This window comes from Manis pentadactyla, chromosome 2 (assembly GCF_030020395.1).
Source record: "Manis pentadactyla isolate mManPen7 chromosome 2, mManPen7.hap1, whole genome shotgun sequence".
NCBI lineage: Eukaryota > Metazoa > Chordata > Mammalia > Pholidota > Manidae > Manis > Manis pentadactyla.
This window is the reverse complement of record NC_080020.1, coordinates 3638848-3655173: the sequence shown is the minus strand read 5'-3', so window position 1 is coordinate 3655173 and position 16326 is coordinate 3638848. Positions and strand designations below refer to the sequence as shown.

General features: G+C 46.8%; 1 protein-coding gene across 2 annotated transcripts in view; it reads right to left on the bottom strand.

The window, feature by feature from the left end:
- Positions 1 to 233: 233 nt before the first annotated feature.
- SOHLH2 (spermatogenesis and oogenesis specific basic helix-loop-helix 2) overlaps positions 234 to 16326 on the bottom strand; it is a 60552-nt gene continuing 44459 nt past the window's right edge. The window contains exons 11-12 of one of the 2 annotated variants that reach the window (XM_057489585.1): positions 5084 to 5194; positions 598 to 724 (exon numbers count right to left, since the gene is read on the bottom strand). In XM_057489585.1, coding sequence (XP_057345568.1) covers positions 5099 to 5194 — 96 coding nt within the window. In that variant the 3' untranslated portion in view covers positions 598 to 724; positions 5084 to 5098. Of the gene's footprint in view, positions 725 to 5083; positions 5195 to 16326 lie in introns of both variants that reach the window. The other variant, XM_057489575.1, reaches the window with a different exon arrangement.

Here is a 16326-nt window from a genome sequence, read left to right as displayed (position 1 = left end):
GATAAGTAGATGGTGCAGTAGATTTCTATGCATTTTAAAACTATTGAAAAAAATATTTTCTAAACACTGAAAATAAGGCAAGTGCATATGCATTTATTATTAAAGACAAAAACTCTGATGTGGGTAACAAAAGGAAGTAAATTAAATGTCTAAGGACCCACTTTTGAGGACAATAACATCCTCAGATTCAGTAATGGTCTTACAATGAAGGCAAAAATAACCACTAGTGAGAAAAAAAAACTTTTTATTATGACATGTTAAAAATGACATTAAATGCTTAACATACATGATCTCACTTAGTATTTCCACGATTCTAAAATATAGCCATTGTTATCTCCATTTTACAGACGATGAACCTGGGGCAAAAAGGGCTCAGAGTCACGTGTCCTTGGTCACAAGGTCAGTGAATAGGGAAGCAGGCTGTAAATACAGTCTAACTCCAAAAAGTGTGCTCCTAATTGTCACACTCTACTGTATGAAAACATGCACATACCAAACCATTGTATAATGTTCTAATGTCCTTTTTCACTCATTGTTTTATCTGACCCCTATAAAACTCTTATTATTTCCATTTTACAGATGAGCAGACTAAGGTTTACACAAGGGCCGTGTCTGTCCCAAAGTCACAAAGTTTGTACGTAGAAGGGCTGGTACTCAAAGGAGTCTTCAGGTCCCAAATTCCAGGTCTTTTCCAGTTGTCCAAACTGCTAGACACCTGAGGGAACTTAAACAGATATTGTGGAATATGGTGAACTATGACACGTATTAGAACCAGGGGTTAAAGGAAGAGATAGTGGATGCACTGATTTTCCCTGAGACTTGACTCAGACAAGCAGTTGTATGAGGCACTTTTGGGGCACTTTGGAGGAGACCCACACTTCCTCTAGTTTGAGAGAGGAGGACCAGGATCAGATTCCTGGGTTCCTGAAATTATTTAAATGAACAAATGAAGGAAAAAAGAATTACTGTCTTTAAGCATTCATACTCTCCAAAGTGATCTACAGATTCAATACAGTCCCTATCAAAATTCCAATTGCATTTTTCTTAGAAATAGGGCAAAGAACCCTACTTGAGGAACCACAGGACTCAGAATAGCCAAAAGCAATCTTGAAAAAAAATGAACAAAGCTAGAGGCATCATACTTCCTGATCTCAAACTATATTATAAAGTTATACTAATCAATACAAGATGGTACTGGCACAAAAACAGACACATAGATTAATGGAATAGAACAGAGCCCAGAAAGAAATCCGTGCATATCAGATAAATTAATTTTTGACAAAGACACCAAGTATATACAAAGGGGTAAGGACAGTCTCTCCAGATGGTGTTGGAAAAACTAGAGAGCCCCGTGAAAAGAATGAAACTGGATGCCTAGCTTACATGATACACAAAAATCAACTCAAAATGCATTAAAGACTTGAACATGAGGCCTGGAATTATAAAATTCTTAGAAGAAAACATAGGAGGTAAGCTCCTTGACATTCATCTTGGCAATAACTTTTTGGATTCCACACCCAAAGCAGAAATAAACAAGTGGGACTACATCAAATTGAAACGTTTCTGCACAGCAACAGAAATAATAAACAAAATGCAAACTACGGAGTATGAGAATATATTTGCAAGCTACATATGCAATAAAGGGTTACTATCCAAAATGCATGAGAACTCAGTAGAAAAAATAAAGAACCCAGTTAAAAATAGACAAAGGGCCTGAGCAGACATTTTTTCAAAGAAGATATACAGATGGCCAACAGGTACATGAAAAGGTGCTCAACATCACTCATCATCAGGGGAAAGCAAATCAAAAGGACGGTCACCTCACACCCATTAGGATGGCTTTAATCAGAAAGACAGATGAATGCGACGAAGATATGGAACAAAGGGAGCCCTTGTGCACTACAGGCAAGGGGGCAAACTTGCGCAGCCACTGCAGAGAACAGTACGGTGCTTCCTCCAGAAATTAAAAAGGGAACCACCAGATAATTGAGCGATTTCTAGGTATATATATTCAAAGGAAACAAAACCATCATCTTGATATGTTACCTGCACTCCCGTGCACATTACAGGTTATTCACAACAGTGAGGGAGGGGACAACTTCAGTGTCTGGACACATGAACGGAGAAAGAAGACAGGGCGTGTATATAATATATATGTATACAAAATGGAATATTATTCAGTCTCAAAATACAGAAGGAAATCCTGTCATTTGCAACAACCTGCATAAAACTGGAGGGCATTATACCAAGTAAAAAAAAAGCCAGACAGAGAGAAAGACTTTATGGCATCATGAATATGTGGAATCTAAAAAGAAATGTCAAACCCACAGAAACAGCAAAATGGTGATTGCCAGGGGCTGGGGAAATGAGGGAGACAGAGGGAGAACGGCAAATGGGTACAGACTTGCAGCTGTGGGATGAATAAGGCCTGAAGATCTAATACATACACTGTATAGTGCCATTGAAATTTGCTAAGGGGGTAGAAAAACATTCACACCCACATAATACGTAAATATTTGAGGTGACGGATGTGTTAAGTGACTTGTTTGTGGGAAGCATTTCACCATGTGTATCAAATCATCACACTGCACACTTTGAACATGTTACAATTTCATTTGTCAATTATACCTCAATAAAGCTAAAAGAAAAACAAATAAAAAAGAAACGTTAAAATTTCACCAAAATCAATACTGGCAAATTGAACACACTCCGTTTTCCCTTACAGTGAAGAGGATATTGCCATGTGGAAACAGCACATGGAATTGCTGCTGACTTTAACCCGAGCAAGTGCCTCAATTTTGGGGGGTCTTAAATTAGAAAACTCAGATTTAAACAATGTATTTAATGCTTCAATCAAGGAGGCTGGGGATGACTGGCCCGGGACACTCAGCATTAGTGCTAACTAGTCTGGATGTGTCCCCAGTCCGGCTGTCACCAGCCACTACAGTCCTGCCTCTGCCACCGTTTCCCTGGCCCAGAAAACAACCTGAGTGACACTGAGGCCAGGGTGGCAGAGAAAGGAAGAAGTCTGCCCTGGCCAGTGGTGTACTGAGCTGCAACATTCTCCCAGCCCTGGGAGAGGAGCTGAACACACTGCTTTAATAACCTTCGGTTTTTCCAAATGCAAAAGCAAGCGGTGAAGGGGATTTCCAGGCAGGGGCTCAAAGCCTGCATGTAAAGTGGGGTCATGCACCTCGCACATGGAAGATGGCTCTGATTACTAATCACTGCCACCTAGGAGTGACAGCAGAGGCAGGAGGCTGGGGCTCAGCCGGGAGGCCCAGGGGCAGACGTCACAGCGGGGTCCCCCCAGAGCAGGAGGGGGCAGCCAGGGCCCCGGGGCAGCCTGGTCATCCTCCCCCAGCCCCGAGCACTGGGCACTGCCCGAGGCCAGGGAGGGATCAGCAGTCAGTCTGGCCCAGTGGAGGCACTGTAATGAAGGCTGCCGGCTTCCCTCAGACGGAAAACGCCTCTGTGCCGTCCCTCCAACCCCCGGGCCTCTTCCGGGCTCCGTCTCACTCAGAACTGGGTTCCTCAGACTCCGGGACAGCTGCTCATCCCCTGAGATGCAGAAGGTCTGTGTGTGCACAGTAAGGGGATGCATATTTCCGTGCAGGAATTCACACCCAAGCATGCTTGTCATCCCTTGACCGAATTAGGTGAATACAAAATACCCAGAGCCTCATAAACCAACAGCTCTGGGGCTGTCAATTGTCAAAAGAGCCACGACTTTCCTGACTCCGCATAACATCACACCTCCCTAGGTTTTGAAGAAGTGGGGAGAAAATACAGCCCTTCATGCATATCTTAGACTCCAAGTCATTAGGTCTATTAATTAGCTATTCTCTTTCTCATCAGTACAATCGGCTTCACCTTGGGCTCGTCTGGGTAGCTTTCTGTAATTAAGAGTCTTTGGACCCAAGAGTGGATAAAATACAATTAGTGCCAGTGTGAAAAAGAATTCTGAAAAGGATATATACCCATGTTTAAAGATGGATTTAAATACCAAAATGTCCCCCCCAAAAAACACAAACATTTAAAACAAATGAAGAAGGGCTTTGTAGTGGGAAAAAAATTAACAGGCTGAGGATAAGAACAAAAAATGTGACCTTAATTAATCTTTGAGGCAACTTTGTATTTCAGGCCCTTAAAGAAGACCTTTCAGTAACATCTCGGGGCTTGGCACGGCCAAGGCGCTCGTGGGGAATGACGGCTGAGGCAGGGCCCGGGGTCAAGGGGCCCTTGAAGAAGGGCAAGTCCTCTTGGGTAACTAAGCCTTCGAACAGCGCCCTGAATGAGATGTTAGCCAAGCCAGTTTTGGGAAGAAAATACTTGGTACAGAAAGAAGTGCAGGTGCAAAGTCCCTGCTTCGGGCTTGCTCACCACTGGATGCCAGCAGAGGAAGGAAGGGGGAGAGCCGTCAGAGGGCGGGTGGGGGTCACTGACGGAGACGAGAGGCCGTTGGAGGTTTGCAGGGGAACGGCATCCGATCGAAATGTTAAAAAGCTCGCTCTGGGTGCTGTGTGCAGAACACGCAGACTGTGCCGGGGCCAGGATGGAAGCAGGGAAAAGGGAGGCTGTCGCAGCAGTTCTGGTGGGAGACGCTGGGGGCTGGACCGGGATGGTTAGAGCAGAGCTGGCATGGGTGCTCTGGCTCTAGAACATTCTGCAACCGAGCAGACAGGACCTGCTCATCGATCAGATGGAGGGAATGAGAGAGGAGTCAAGGATGACTCAAAGTCCTCTGGCTTGGGGAGGAATGGGTTCGTCATTTCCTAAGGGGGAGGAGGGGGCATGCTTGGGGGACCAGCAGTCAGGAGTCTAGGTTTGAGTTTGCTCTGACCCAGAGCTTGGCAGACAGTACGTCTGCTGCCCCAGGACCCTGCCCATCTTCTCCTTTGACCCAACATCCCTCCCTTCCCCAAGGCTCCCCCTTCCACAGTCATTCTGTCCCTTCTTCCTACTCCCGTGACGCGGGAAAAGTTTGCCAGACATTATTTTCAGAAGGTGGTACCATGAAAACATTGGGGTCAGTCTTTCTTATTTATCCTGGACACCAGTCTCTGAGAATCGCTGTGCTCACCTGAGCAATTATCTCCTATTTCCCATGCAAGTTGTCATCTGCTGAAGAGAAAGGAAGGGTCCGTGAAGCCTCTTCTGGCAAGGGACCTTCTGCTTCTGCAGGAGGGCGGGTCTGAAAAAGGAAGGCCCACAACACCTGCTGGCGAACACAGATAAACAGCCCCGCACTCCCCGGCCCTTTCTCCCCCCAGCTCTCTGGCGTCGCTGTTTAATCCTGCCACGTCCAGGAAGCTGCTTGCTGAGATGGCGAAGGTGACCAGTGTGACGGTCAAAAGTATCTTATTACTAATATAAATATAGGCTTGCAAATTGTTCATTTTCTGAAAAGAGAGCTGGAGCTGACTGAAATGTACTCCTACATTATTGTCGCCCCCTCCTGCGTTCTGGAGAGGGGGACAGGGTGGAAATCCGCCCGGGGGCGCGTAGGCAATGCCACAGAACCTGGGGCATCCCCACGGGCACGCGCGTGAGCGCTGTCACTGTGTGCCAGTCAGCAGACTGGAGACGGAGGGCTGCTGGTGTAGCTGCCTGAGGACGGCAGTGCGCAGGGGCTCAGAAGGAACAGGACACCCTCCCTGCTGCAAAGCCTCAAATGTCATTCATGACTCCACATGTAAAGAGACAAAGTCCAAAGGAACACTAGCATTTCCTGCTTCTGTAGGACGCGGGGTTTATAGACATGCACTTACTCTCTCAGTGTTCAGCCCTCCAGCCCCCTAACCCCCACCCTAAGACCTCCCTCCTCGCGCCTCATCGCACACCCAGGAGCAGAGGCGATCCTCAAAGGTACTGACTGGCGCTCAAGCAGGCGGGAAGTCCAACAAAGCAGCCTAAGAAACGGCAGCAGCTGCTGACCCCATAGGGTTTGTGGGGAGGAATCCATTGGCACAAAACTGATCTGCCCCCTCCGGCCTCAGACGGGAACAATAACATCACTGTCAACAGTAATAATAACAGCTACCACGTCCTGCACGGCTGCTGTGTGCCAGGCCCATTCCCTCCCTGTCGTGCCCTCTGCTTCAGCGAGGGGTGGGGCCCTGGTTTAGGGTCGTCTGACCCCAGGGTTCTTGCTCTACTGGCTTCGTGTCTAACCCAGCTTCAGGCTCTCGTTTGAAGCACTTCTTTTTCTGGTCAGAAAATACAGGCAAAGGAATACGGTCTTAGGAAGGTCGAGAACAAAACATTCTGAGCAGTTGGGGTATGGACAGCAATAGGCAGGTTTTTGGGGTTCCCTGGACAAGACCATACTGGGGCTAAAAGACGGTAGAAGTAGGTTTAAGAGAGAATTAGAGGAATTGGAGATGAAAGTTGTAAACCCTTTTGAAGACTTCTGCTCCAAAGCCGAGCATTTCTTTGAAGTGATACAAGTTGAAAACAAAGCTATAACAAGATGCCCATATAACCTCATAGCAATAGATCATTAATGGCTGAGTGAGATTTATTAAATTATACTTGATAGAACTCTCATCTTCTGATGCTGACAGTGCACGAGACAGCAAGGGATTCCCCACAAAAATATCCATTGGTGCCACTGCCCTAGAGAAATTACCGAATTGAAATGGCAAGCTGGTATTATTTCCACCCTCTTAACAAATTTCAATTACACCATCCGGTGCCATCAGCTACAATCGCCACGTTACACGTTACAACCCTCAGACCTTACTCATCTCGCAGCTGAAAGTCCTCACCTTTTTCCCAACCTCTCCCCATTTCCTCCACCACCGGCCTCCGGCCCCTGGCATCCACTTTTCTATTCTCTGTTTCCATGAGCTTGACTTTTTTTTTATATTCCACAAGTAAGGGATGCCACGCCCTTTTTCTCTTTCTCTATCTGCTTTATTTCACTTCACATCGTGCCCTCCAGGTTTACGCATGTTGATGCAAATAACAGAGTTTCTTTAAGACCAAATGCTATCCCACTGTGTGTGTGTGTGTGTGGTCACATCTTCCTCTACACTCATCCGTCCCAACACTGAGGCTATTCCTGTACCTCGGCCATTCTGAATAAAGCGATGATAAGCATGGGAGTGCAGACATCTCTTCAAAGCAATGGTTTCATTTCTTTGATTGGATATATACCCAGAAATGGAACTGGCAGTTCACATGGTAGTTCTACTTTTTTATTTTTAAAGGTGAGTCCCCTGTTTCCCATAGAGGCCGCACCCACTTACATTCCCACCAGCAGTGCCTAAGGGCCCACTCTTTTCCACAGCCTCACCGACACTTGTTACCTCTTACCTTTTCGACAACAGACATCTTAACGGGTGGGTTACTATTACGGCTTTGATGTGCATTTGCCTGCTGATTATGATACTGAGCATACTTTCACGAACCTGTTGGCTATCTGTACAACTTCTTCGGAATAACATCTATTCAGATTCTTTGCCTGTTTTTAAAATGGCACTTTTTTTTTGTTATGGAGTCCTATGAGCTGCTTGTATGCTTTGAATATGAACCCCTTATTGGACAGGTGGCCTGCAAACATTTTCTTCCATTCCACAGGCTATGGGCCGTCTTTTCATTCTGTGGATCGTTTCCCTTGCCGTGCAGAAGCTTTTAGTTGGATGTCATCCCACTTGTTTATTTCTGCTTTTGTTGCCTGCGCTTTTGCTGTCAAACACAAAAATGCATCAGCCAGACCCGTGTCAGGGAGCTCACGGCCTGTGTTTTCTTCTAGGAGGTCACAGCTTCAGGTCTTACATTCAAGTGTTCAATCCATCCTGAGTTGACTTTTGTATACCGTGTAGGACAAGGGTCTGTCATGGTCCGAGATTTGAAATCCATCCAGTTGCAGCCTGCTTCTTGCCAGAGGGCTCCGAAAACCACCGCAGAACCAAGTATTGGGATCTGAGTAAAAACGTTAAAACTTCCATTTGAGAGGTGAATGCTCTCAGGACCAAGAAACAACGTGCAGTCATAGTTGCAACCCAACTGCATGTAATCCTTCCTTTCAACCAAGTCATTTGCAAACACTTGTTACCAAGGAAACAAATCTTTGTGATGTCACAAGTGCTGAGAATAACAAGGCTGAATGTGAACGGTGATGCCAAATCTTACTGCTGGATAGGATGTCACTGTACCTCCGATATGTTTGTCCAGCCAACCCCATAGGCTGACCACTAGTGATCAACTCAGTTTCTATGAGTCGCTGCCATCTTGTCCTTACCCCTCGGAGCTGAAACTGGTTTGGTTTTCTAGCCTTGAGAATGCTTTCTGTGTTTAATGAAGTATTACTTTTAAGATCCAAAGTTTCAGGTAATTGAAGCTTCTATTTAGCCTCAGTCATAAGTTACCCTGTTTTAATTTTTAAAATTACAGTTGCTTCCAAAGGCTATTTTTGTTGTGAAGGTGTTAATTATTTTCTGGGCCTACACTGTGATAGCTGGCCTAATTTTTGCAGGTCCAGTTTGTTTAGCACCACTGAGGGACTGACCTAAAATGGCTTTTCTTTTTAAAGCCAGAGAATAATGATTGGATTGTTGCAATAGTTTTCTAAGCAGTCTCTGCTTTCATTCCCATCCTCACCCTCCACCCCACAGTCTAGTCTCAAGGTAGCAGCCAAGTAAGTCTTTTGGTGCAAAAACCGTATCATGTCATTTCTCTTTTAAAATCTTCCAAGGGCCTTTTCACTCGGAAAAAAACAAATAAATCCTTAGGACTTATGTGATCTAGGCCCTATGTGATCTAGTCCCTGCTACGCACAACTCAAATAAATCTCACCAATGTAATGTTGAGCAAAAAAAAAAAAAAAATGCACAAAGAAATAGTTGTAGCATCATTCCAGAGCAACTTTTCGAGAACAGGCAGAATAATGTGCTGGGTTAAAGGTAATGATAGTAGTTATTTGGGGGGAAGAGAGGGTGTAGTAAGTAGAAGAGGGAACGAGGCATACGAGGTGAGGATGGTGCTCTATTTCTTGGCCTGAGCGTTGGTACCTGGCATGTTCATGTGGTGATAATTCACCGAGTTGTAAACCTACTACTTGCGCACTTTCCGATAGGTCATACTTCGGTAAGAATGCTTTCTGGAGACAGAGTGGGAGGTAAGGAAGTGAGGAGGCGAATTCTTTCAAGATTTACTCTCAAGGAGAACAGAGGAATGGAGCGATAAGGGAGGGAGTGAGGTGGAATCAAAAGAACGTATTTTGGTTTGGTTTGGCTTTTTACCCTGGGGGATATTAAAGCATGCTCAGCATGCTACAGACCGACCCTGTATAGAGAGACCATGCAGGGCAACAGGGAGGGGAATGTCCTTGAGTGTCTAAGAGGAGATGAGACCAGGACGGGAGGAGAAGGGAGGGACTAGACAGGAGCCTGGTAAAAGGATTTCTCAGGGGACGACTGAATTCCGGGAGAGCCTGGTTTCAGGATGCGGTGGGAGGCTGGGGCCATGGGAGATGTCACGCGCTAGAATGGTGGGAGAGTGACATAAGCAGGTGAGGCTTCTGGTGGCAACTAAATTAAACAGGCACAGAAGCAGGGGTGGGACTAGTTAGGCCCCATAGTCTTTTAGGGGAAGTTGGGGGACCATGTCTAATTACAGCCTCTTTCAATTTATACTGGTGGGCAGACTGTTTATTGATAAGTGGAAGGAAAGACGATAGTTTTCTTTACATCCTTCGTTCACTAATGGTGGGGGAAGAGGTCTTGTACTTATAATGAATTCTAGACATGGAATTGTGGAATTAAATGTACGTTTAAAGTCTGGACGGATGTTATCAAAGAGGTAATGAAAATTTAAACTCCTATCCATACATGATAGCTGCCCGCACTCCCTTGCCAACACTGCACTAAAGTTTATAATCTTTGCCAAATCCAGCCGGGGAAAAGTAACCCATTGTTTTGTCTTACCGATGATTATGGTAAACATCTTCCCACGTATTTATTTTCCTCGTTTCTTCTTCATGAAATGTTGTTCACAACCTTTGCCCATTTTTTCCTTGACTGCTTGTCTTTCTTTATTGATTTAAAGAGCTATTTGTATACTAGGGAAATAAGCCATTTGCCAGTCATAGTAATTGAAAATACAGGGTGTGTGTGTATGTGTGAGTATGGGCTTCATTGCTATTCTTTAAAAAAGTCATTACTTCAAGTTTATAAAAATATACATCTGCTTTCTTTAATGATTTTTTTTTTGGTTTTGTTTTTTGATTCCCAGATATTTAATATGTCTGCAATTAATTTTGTTGAGGAAGGAATGTAGCTTTACCGCTTCTGTTTTTCCTTCCAAACAGCAGTGGTCCCATCACTGTTTTCTGGAACTATCTCCTTTCTCTTAACATACTTAAAATGCTAACTTTATCCTCCCCAGTTTTAAAAGTACTTACCACTCACCTCAAAAGGAGGGCTCGTCTGGATCCAGCCACACTCTGTCAGTCTAAGGACTTAACCTTCTTTCTTCCCAGCACATTGAGTACTTGGCACTTAGTCCGTATTTCTGAGCTCCGCATTTGGGTCATGTTAATCTGAGTCTCTTACCGTGTTTCTGTGTCTTTAATGCATTAATTTCCTACTTACTGCTATGGACTGGGAATAAACGACTGATCAGCAAATAACTAAGTAGAGCCTCCTTCCTGCATCTGTTATAAAAACAGAATTTATCACCGAGGACGACTATGTGAACTCCCTGGAAAAGGCTGATCTCCAAAAATACTGGCTGATGGCATATGGTTCCGTGAAGTGTTCGCACAGTCCCTGTCACTCTCATCTGGCCTGTTCTTCTCGGCACTCTGTTCAGGAATAATCTCTCTGGGTAGTGAGATCGAAGCTACTCAGCTAACTGGCCATTAGAAAGAATTCTGTCAAAAGTGTTCAAATAAGGTACAGATGCTTTAAGCACTTGTTTTCTGGAATGCTTGCCTGATGGGATTGTTAGTTGCTGACAGCGCCTGACACATGGCGTGTGTGCTCTCTCAGCAACCTGTGCGATCCCTTTTCCCCCAGACGAGAAGGAACGTCCCCAGGTTAACCGGCTGCGGCGCCCGCCCCACACCAGAGCTGAGTAGCCCACCATCTAACCGCTGCGTCTGACCCTACCCCCACCTCACCTTCACATCCCGCCACTGTACCAAGTGCTTTGATGCCAACCATATTTCAACCACATGGGACTGAGACCCTGACCTGACGACCCCCTGCACCCCACACTCCCTGCCCCTTACTGAGCCAAGATCCCCCGGTTCTCCATTCCTGCGCCTCCCCCGTGTCCCCTCACCTCCCTGGCCCCCATCTCCGCCGCCCACAGTGCTTGGTAAAGCTCCAGTTAAACCTCTGCCTACTCAACACCAGCACCCGGGCAGTGGATCTGCCTGGAGAAACACACACACGTGAGTTCTGACCGGTGTCCCTTTGGGTTCCCGACCGTGCACTTGAGGCGAACTCTCGTGCTGCAGAGCACCCCGCCTCCGCCGTAGCTCATTCACTCCCCAACTCCCCGGAAGGCCACTGCACCCCCCACCCCAAGCCTGCCCAAACTCCACCAGCACGGCGCCCCGTCTGCTACACCTGAGCCCATGTAGCCGCTTCCCTCCCGTCCCCGACAGGCGGCATCTGCTCTCGCCGCCACGCCCCTCTGACTTACTCAAAGCCACTGCTCAGGCCGTTCCTTTCATCTCTGTGCCTTACAAACCTTTCCTGCTTTTCAGGCTCTTCTGTCAGCATGCACACACGCAGACATTCCTCCTACCCTAAAAACACCTACTCTAATCCTATGTGCCCCCAGCAACGGCCCCACTTTGCAACCCTCCTTCCCAGCAAAACTCCAAAGAGCTGTCTGTTCCTGACATCCCGACATCTCCCATGCTTTCCTGAACCCTCCAGATTTCTATCCTCACCAGGACACCAAAACCATTATTTTCAATAACTACTTTTCACCAGCTACAATCACAGCAAGTCATTAGTTGGCACACTGCTGAAAGCGTGCTCCGACCTCTCTACTTGCACCCTTGTCCCCGAAGGCTACGCTGGCCGGCGCTCAGCCCGGTGCTTCCAAATGTGCGTCAGATCACGCGCCTCTGCTCTGTCTCAGACTGGCCTCCCTCGGGTCCTAACAGTGGCCTCGGAGGTGCTCCACCGTGCCACTCCCCGTCCCTCCTTCGTGTGTCGCCAGCCTCACTGGCCTTCTTGCTATACTTCAAGCACAAGCTCAGTCCCACCCGGCGCCTCTGCAGTCCTTGTCCCTTTTACCTGGAATGCTGTCTTCCCAGATCACCAAAAGGCTTGCTCTCTGCTTTTAGCCAAGTTTCTGCGAATGCCAACCTCTCAGAGAATCTCCCGACGCCCCTATCTGAAAGAGCATTGCCTGTGCCTGCCCGGCTTTCTCCTCTTAAGCTGTTACCACCGCACACAGCTCACACGGCATTTTACATTTACTCAGTCTATGCACTCCCCCCAGAGAACTTAAGCTTCTTGAGGTCAGGGAGTTTTCCTGTTACACGGAGGGCACTCAATAAGGATTTCTTGGCTAAATTATTGTGCAGATGGATTTTCGTGAGTGTGCAAAGACATCATTATGATGGCTATTGTAATACTGTGTATAACAAAAGATAAAAAAGAAACGAATCTGTCAGTGGGAAACTAGTTAAAAATATGTTGAGATAGTCTTAAAATAGAACACAATGTCAGCTACTAAGAAAAATCTTGACACACTGGTATGGAAAATGTCCCCGAATGAATTAAGGGGGGGTGGGGAAATGCAGAACGATATAACAGGCTTCCCGGTTTGAAGGAAATCTTAAAAGTCTCTCCTTATGTACAATGTATATGTTTTTATATGCATAAAGAAAAGTCTAGAAGGAAACACACCGATTCGTTAAGAGTGATTATCTCCAAAGTGTGGGCTTTCAGGGAAGGAGAGATTTTTACTCTATTTTATACAATTTTGTTTAAATTTTATAAACCCATATTATTTTCATAATACAAAGTAAAACATCTTAGAAAGGATTAAAAAAGAGATACCGGTGATTAATGTTGTTTGTTGAAGGTGTCCACGGGTGTAAGAGGGCAGGAGAGTGGAAGGTTCAGGGAAAACGAGCAGAGGGATGGCACATCGCTGGGAAAGCTGGGGCTCCTGTGGCTAGTTTGTGACCCTAAACTACTCGCTGATGTAACCGGCCTGCTGTTAGGCCGCTGCCGCCACACCCGCAGGCAATGAGCTATGACTGACTGAGTCACAATGTAAAGAGCTCTGCCCGGGCTCTGGGCGGAGGCACAGGCGAAGGAGGGTTACAGACCTGCAGACTGTTGGATGCAGATGTGATTCTAGTGCTTGACCTACAGCCGGGTAATAAACCCTTTCACCCCAAGAATGTCCCATTGTCATTCCTCGGTCTCACCGGGAACTTGCCCAGGGCTGAAACCCACTGGCAGTTTTCAGCGAAGAAGGGACAGAGCAAAGCTTATGCAAAAAGGAATAATGAGCAATGTGTTGTTTATTGTGCCCTTACTATGGGAAAGATGCTGTCCTTAATGACACGGTGCATGCATTTTCTATAATACTCAGAACAAACTTGCAAGTTAGGGATTATTTCTACAGGTGAGAAAAATGAGGCTCAGAGAAACCAATTGCTCATGAGGCCTGGGTAAGGCCCTGGGAAGGGATCCCGGCCCTGGAGATACCCACCCAGGCCCGGGCTCCCTAGCAACCCAGTCATGCGGAGAATCCACACGAGCTGCTTGTGCCTTCCCTGGTACAAACATGCCTCAGCCTACTGTGGTGGGCAGTGTGGAGGGGGGAGAGAGCGCCGGTGGTAAGTGCCCTGCTCTGCCCGGTGGAGCGTCGCTGGGGCAGGGGGGCACCTCGTGCAGGACGTGGGCACTTACCGCTAGGGGTGGAAGAATGCCGACAGCCCGTCGGAACCAGAGCCCCCGCGCTGGTCAGGATCCCACCAAGCTGGGCAGAGTGGCAGGAACTGACAAAGGGCTGTGACCGTCCCCCCCCACACCCCCACAGCGTGCTGGTGAGCCCACAGCTGCAGCTCCCATGGGGCGGGGCCTTCTGCACGCCGGGGACTTCATCACCACCGCCCCCAACCCTCAGAACCTGAGTAAGTAAATGAATGTTGTGGCTTCTGCTGCATAGAAGAGGAAACAGGTGCAAGGAGGTCAAGAATTAATAGTGGCAGCTGATGAGTGCTGGAGCTAGGCTGCCATCACAGCACTAGGGCTCCTGGCCTCCTGCTCTTCCAGGACACAGCTGCCTTCATGGTGGCTCAGGGCCCATGTGTGCGGCAACGTGTGCTCAGAGGACAACAGCAGGCAGGGCGGCAGGCAGGGGAATGAAGAGGCCGGGGCTACGGAAGTGAGAAAGGGCAAGCGGTACGGGGTCACGGTGTGGGCGCCCTGCCTGGCCGTCGGAGGGACACAGTCACCAACGGCTTTGCCTGCTTTCGTTTCAGTGGTAGGAGAAAATCCACATGTAGGTGGTGAAAAGCCATTTTCAGCTGGAAGCCTGCTGTGGCTGGTGGCTTTGCCAGGGGGATCTGATCAGTATTCTTGAGCATCATTAGCATTTTAGGGAAAAACCCAAATGGCACAAAGCCAACTCCAGTGGTTGAGAGCTAACATTTCACGTCAGTTTCTCTAATACAGTTAACCTGCCGGGGGTGCCTCTTTTTCACAAACCATTTTGCGCCTCAACAGGCAAACCATGTTTACCAGGCCCTTCAAGTCCACCCCACCAAACCAGGCCAGAGGGCGTGCCTCCTGGGAGGTGAACTTGCATCATGTGCCGCGGGGCTGCAGGCCTGGGAGTGTTTTTCCCAGCCTTGGGTTCTGAGTACAAATCCCTTAACATGATCTCCCTGCAACTGCCCCGTGGGCTGACACAATCCCACCCCAGAGAGCAGCATTCCTTTGTTGTAAGTTTTCCTTTATAGAGAGAACTGATAGTGACACTGCGTATAAACACATTCTCTGTCCTTCAGATTCTGTGGTCAGGTCTTTAAAAAGGAGTTGGGGAGTCTTGTGGCCAGCAATAATATTTATATTGAAATTCAACCCTTGCTTCAGGGGATGAGGGCAGGGCTGGTCAACAAAGGAATTCCCTTTCCCATGTAAAATTCTTCTCACATGACTCAAGAAAGCAAGGGGTATTTTGAGCTCAGAGTAAATCCTGGCTCGGAGTGGTTCTCAGTTACCTAAGATTAGGATTAATTCTTTAAAAAGTCTTTTTGTGCCAAGATAGGATGCTCATACTCAGATTTTTCCGAACACTGTTTTTTGCTTCAAAAAACGAAGTTAACTGATATCCCACCTCTTTCCATGAGCTTTGACTCAAACACAAACTTAGAGGCATTTTTGCACAGGTCCCAACTCCCTTAACCCTACGGAAGAGTTGAACCACCCATCGCACGGAGTCTGTAGTGTCTCCTTTAGCAGTATATTTAAAATCATCATTTGACTGGTTAAATGTCATAAACGGGCAGTTCAAGTAGAGTGCTCCATTAAGGGCTGAAAATCGACGCTGCAACTACATTGGCCTCCTTTTTTGATTAAAGAAAATCTAAAAATATTAAAGAAAATAAGCAGTTACCCACAGGGAAGTGAATCCTACAGGGCTTTCACCCTTTGTAAGCAATACGCTCAGGGATATCAGAATAGCACCGCATGGAAGAACAGCATCAGCCCAAAGCAGCTAACGAGGAGCCCGGTGAGCTTGGTCTCGTCTCTGTGCACCTGCCCCAGTACACCCAGGGCTGGGAAAGGTTTCACATTTTTAAAGTTGAGGTCACCTTTTGGTCTATGGGGACAGTAAATGGCAGGGAACTTGCACAGGGCTTGCAATGCTGAGACTTGACATTGAGGGTTTTAAAGTGGCGTTAAGTTCTCTTTAATCCTAAGCCACTGAATTTTTAAAGGTTTGGCTATTATTTCAAAAGACACAAGAAAATAGCCTGAATTAAGATGAAAGGAGGAGAAATTTGGTGTTTCATAAAATACACCCTCACATAGCCTGAAGTCCACCTGTGGAAGAAATCAGAGGATCCTGTGTCTGCAAGGACTTCCTGGGAGTCGGCTTTTCAGAGCAGTTTATCTGTGCGTTTTAGAAGTCTGTTTCCTTGAGGTTTCTCCAAGCCCTCAAGCCCAGCCATCTTATAATCTGATTTCCAGAAATCTTTGCTTTGAGCAAAAATGAGGAATATTTTTTCTGGAGTCTGATGAGTAAAATTCAGCAACACCCAAGGTGTTTGTAATGTAATCATGTGTATTGATCTTGCCATTTTTTTGTTTTCAGAAAGAACATTATTCT